This window comes from Otolemur garnettii, unplaced genomic scaffold (genome assembly GCF_000181295.1).
Source record: "Otolemur garnettii isolate 467f Iridium unplaced genomic scaffold, OtoGar3 scaffold00225, whole genome shotgun sequence".
NCBI classification, from domain to species: domain Eukaryota; kingdom Metazoa; phylum Chordata; class Mammalia; order Primates; family Galagidae; genus Otolemur; species Otolemur garnettii.
The window spans coordinates 490,961-494,881 of NW_003852620.1; the positions used below are offsets into that span (position 1 = coordinate 490,961).

Here is a 3,921-nt window from a genome sequence, read left to right on the forward strand (position 1 = left end):
ATAAAATAAATAAAAATAGAAAAACTAGCTGGGTGTAGTGGTGGGTGCCTATGGTCCCAGCTCCTAGGGAGGCTGAAGCAAGAGGATTACTCAAGCTCAGGAGTTAGAGGTTGCTCTGAGGTATGACACCACAGGGCAATAGTGAGACTGTCTCAAAAAAAAAGGCGGGGGGCGGTGCCTATGGCTCAAAAGAGTAGGGCTCCAGCCCTATATGCCAGAGGTGGTGGGTTCAAACCCAACCCCTGCCAAAAACTGCAAAAAAAAGATAAAGGATAGTGGGGGGGGGGCTGGGGATTGAGCCAGAAGTCTAAGCTACAAGATAGAATGTCCTCTTCCCATGTTGACTGGCTTCCAGGAGCGCTGGTTCTGGCGTGTGAGGAATAACCAAGTGATGGATGGATACCCCATGCCCATTGGCCAATTCTGGCGTGGTCTGCCTGCATCTATCAACACTGCGTATGAGAGGAAGGATGGCAAATTTGTCTTCTTTAAAGGTAACTAGGCATTCCACCTTTGGGAGTGGGGAGGGTCCCCCTGGAAGAACTGATTCCTTTTGACCCCTTCACACACTTTGGAGCCCAAGTTGAACCAGATGCTGTCCTTCTCTTTCCTCCCCAGGAGACAAGCATTGGGTGTTTGACGAGGCATCCCTGGAACCTGGCTACCCCAAGCACATCAAGGAACTGGGACGAGGACTGCCCACTGACAAGATCGATGCTGCTCTCTTCTGGATGCCCAATGGAAAGACCTATTTCTTTCGGGGAAATAAGTAAGACCTAAGGCCCTTAACCCCAGTCCTCCCTCCTCAGAAGTCACTGCTACCACCCCAATTCCCTCAATTCTGGAGAAAGATCCCCTTTACTCCCAAGGCAGTTCCCTAGAAAAGGAGCTGGCTGAGCCTCTGCTGTTGCCTAACAACGGTCAGCCTCCTTTGGGACTGTGTGAGTGGGATGTGACCGGGTCGACATTTCAGACCTGGTCATTTACGCCTCCTGTCCCCAGCACTGAGCCTCCACCCAAGCAGCCAGGAACGGTTATTAAGGGCTACTGGTGGCTCCTTGTAGCCTGGGCCCTTCCTTCCACCCCCACCTTCCGCCTCTTTCAGCAGCAGGCCCTCATTACCCAAAACCCCTGTGTCCCAACCTGTCCACAGCTACCCTTTGCTCACTGTTGAATTCTGCCCTGGGTCCTGCTGCCCTCTTAAGACATGCCCAGTGTCTATCTGCTCCCCTTCCCTCCCACCCCCAGGTACTACCGATTCAACGAGGAGCTTAGAGCAGTGGACAGCGAATACCCCAAAAACATCAAAGTCTGGGAAGGAATCCCTGAGTCTCCCAAAGGGTCGTTCATGGGCAGTGATGAAGGTGAGAGGGGCAAGGAAAGGTGTCCACAAAGGAGGGTGGGAATAGGGAATTTAGGAAGAGCTGGTGGGAAGACAGAGCGAGTGGAGGCCAGGCGTGGTGGCTCACATCTATAATCCTAGCACTCCGGAGGCCGAGGCAGGTGGATTGCCCTGAGACCAGCCTGGGCAAAAATGAGACCCCTGTCCCTAAAAATAGCTGGACATTGTGGCGGGCACCTGTGGTCCCAGCTACTTGGGCACTCTATAGAGGGTGACAAAGTGAAACTGTCTCAAAAAAAAAAAAGACTAAGCCAGTGTCCTAAGGAAAACAGTAACAGTGATAACAGTAGTGGGGTCCTTATCCACGTGCCAGGCACTAAGCACCAGGCTAAGAGCTTTCCATGCCCTAATCCCGCCACCCTTCCAACCTGGCCTGTAATTGCACTGCTTGAACAGCTGAGGAAATGTGTGCCCAGAAAGTTGGAAGTGACTCAGCTGGTCCTCACACTGACAAAGTTGCCTTTGTGCCTCTCCTCTCCTCTCTCTGGGTCCTCTCCTGGACTCCATCTTTTCTTGTGCTTTCCTGACCACCATCTTGTGGACCCCCTGCAGTCTTCACTTACTTCTACAAGGGGAACAAATACTGGAAATTCAACAACCAGAAGCTGAAGGTAGAACCAGGCTACCCCAAGTCAGCCCTGAGGGACTGGATGGGCTGCCCATCAGGGGGCCGTCCAGATGAGGGGACTGAGGAGGAGACAGAGGTGATCATCATCGAGGTGGACGAGGAGGGCAGCGGAGCAGTGAGCGCTGCCGCCGTGGTGCTCCCTGTGCTGCTGTTGCTCCTGGTGCTGGCAGTGGGCCTTGCAGTCTTCTTCTTCAGACGCCATGGGACGCCCAAGCGACTGCTCTACTGCCAGCGTTCCCTGCTAGACAAGGTCTGACCCCCACTGCCGGCCCACCCACTCCTACCACGAGGACTTTGCCTCTGAAGGCCAGTGGCAGCAGGTGGTGGTAGGTGGGCTGCTCCTGTGTCCCAAGACCCTTCCTCTTAGCTCCCTTCTTCTCTCTGTCCTCTGGCTGGCCCCTCCCACCCTCACCCCTGGCATTGCGTCTTCCCTAGGTGGGTCCTCTGAGGGCTGAGCTGGAAGGTGCCCCTTCCAGCCTCTGCCCTTTGGGGGAAGCCCATTGCTTGGTGTGTGTCCAGCCCCATCTGAATGTCTTGGGGGCTCTGCACTTGAAGGCAGGACCCTCAGACCTAGCTGGTAAAGGTCAAATGGGTCATCTGCTCCTTTTCCATCCCCTGACATACCTTAAACCTCTGAACTCTGACCTCAAGAGGCTCTGGGCACTCCAGTCCTGAAAGCCCCAGGTGTACCCAATTGGCAGCCTCCCACTACTCATTCCGGCTAAAAGGAATCTAATCTTGTGGGGTGGAGACCCTGAGAGAGTGTGAGGATGTGGGGACCCTCAGCCACCCTGAGACCATGGGAGGAAAACTCAGAGAAGGTCTGCTGTCAAGTTCCTCAAATATCTGCCCCTGCCCCAACTACCCAGAGAACTTCCAAGGAAGAAGCCTGAGCCATTAAGGACTAACATGGGGCTGAAGAAATGTTTTGCAGCCCTACCCTTCTCGAATATTAGCCTGGGATGGGGGTTTCACAATTGGAAGAGCTGAAACCAGGGGGTGCCTCTACCAGGGTGGGGTCAGAGCTCTGGGGGTGAGCCTGAAGGTCATGAGAAGGAACCTTGCTCACTTGCAGGTAGCTGGGGCTGGGGCCCAAGGACAGAGCAGCCAGAGGGAACAGCATGGGACCAAAGAGGGAAAAGAAGAAGTGTGGTAGCAGTGGACAGCTGGGGGCCAGGCAGGCCAGGCCAAGCCAAGCAGGTGTGCCACAGGGTGTGGTGTTTGCACTCTCAGGAAGGACCCTGGAGAAGGCACACTTGCTCTTCTTGGTCCCAGTCCTTGTTGACCAGGCAGCATGGAGGGAAGGGTGGGCAGCCCAGAGAAAGGAGCAGAGGGCACACGTACAGGGACTGTGGACTTGGGGCCTTAATGAGAGAGGCCTCCAGAGGCCTCGTGGTGCTCAGTCTCAGCCTGCCTGGCCACCTCAGTGAGGGGCAGGAGCCTGGTAAGGCCCTCACTCCCCTAATGTCACACCCCTCAGCCTGCCCTCCCTCTCCCCACCCAGCCCACACCTTTGAAGTCTCCTTCGGCCACCACCTAAGGTGCTGGTCATGGTACTGGGGACTTTGGAGAGTTGAGACCCTGTGGAGGCAGCAAGAGGAGTGGGATGCCAGGGGAGTGGGGTGTGGGGTGGGGGAAATGGGGTGAACGGTGCTGGCAGTTCGGCTAAATTTCTGTATTGTTTGTTTTTTTATTTTGTTTAATGTATATTTTTATTATAATTATTATATATGAATTCCATTGAAATCAGTTCCTTTTTGTTAACAAGGGGCGGGGTGGGGGTGGGGGGCAGAGGCATCTGACCCCAGGAACCTGCGGGGCAGGGCTGGGTTGGTGCCCTCTAAGGACATTTTTGACCTTGTTCAACTTTTCCACAAAGAATAAACTGTCT

The 3,921-nt window shown here is 54.6% G+C and overlaps 1 protein-coding gene across 1 annotated transcript in view; it reads left to right on the forward strand.

Moving 5' to 3' along the window:
• Nucleotides 1-3,678, forward strand: part of MMP14 (matrix metallopeptidase 14) — a 13,045-nt gene extending 9,367 nt beyond the window's left edge. Inside the window, exons 7-10 of the mRNA XM_023508162.1 lie at nucleotides 356-494; nucleotides 619-769; nucleotides 1,249-1,364; nucleotides 1,955-3,678. Of these exons, the coding sequence (XP_023363930.1) occupies nucleotides 356-494; nucleotides 619-769; nucleotides 1,249-1,364; nucleotides 1,955-2,286 (738 nt within the window). The 3' untranslated portion in view covers nucleotides 2,287-3,678. The remainder of the gene's footprint in view (nucleotides 1-355; nucleotides 495-618; nucleotides 770-1,248; nucleotides 1,365-1,954) is intronic.
• The last annotated feature ends 243 nt before the right edge of the window (nucleotides 3,679-3,921 follow it).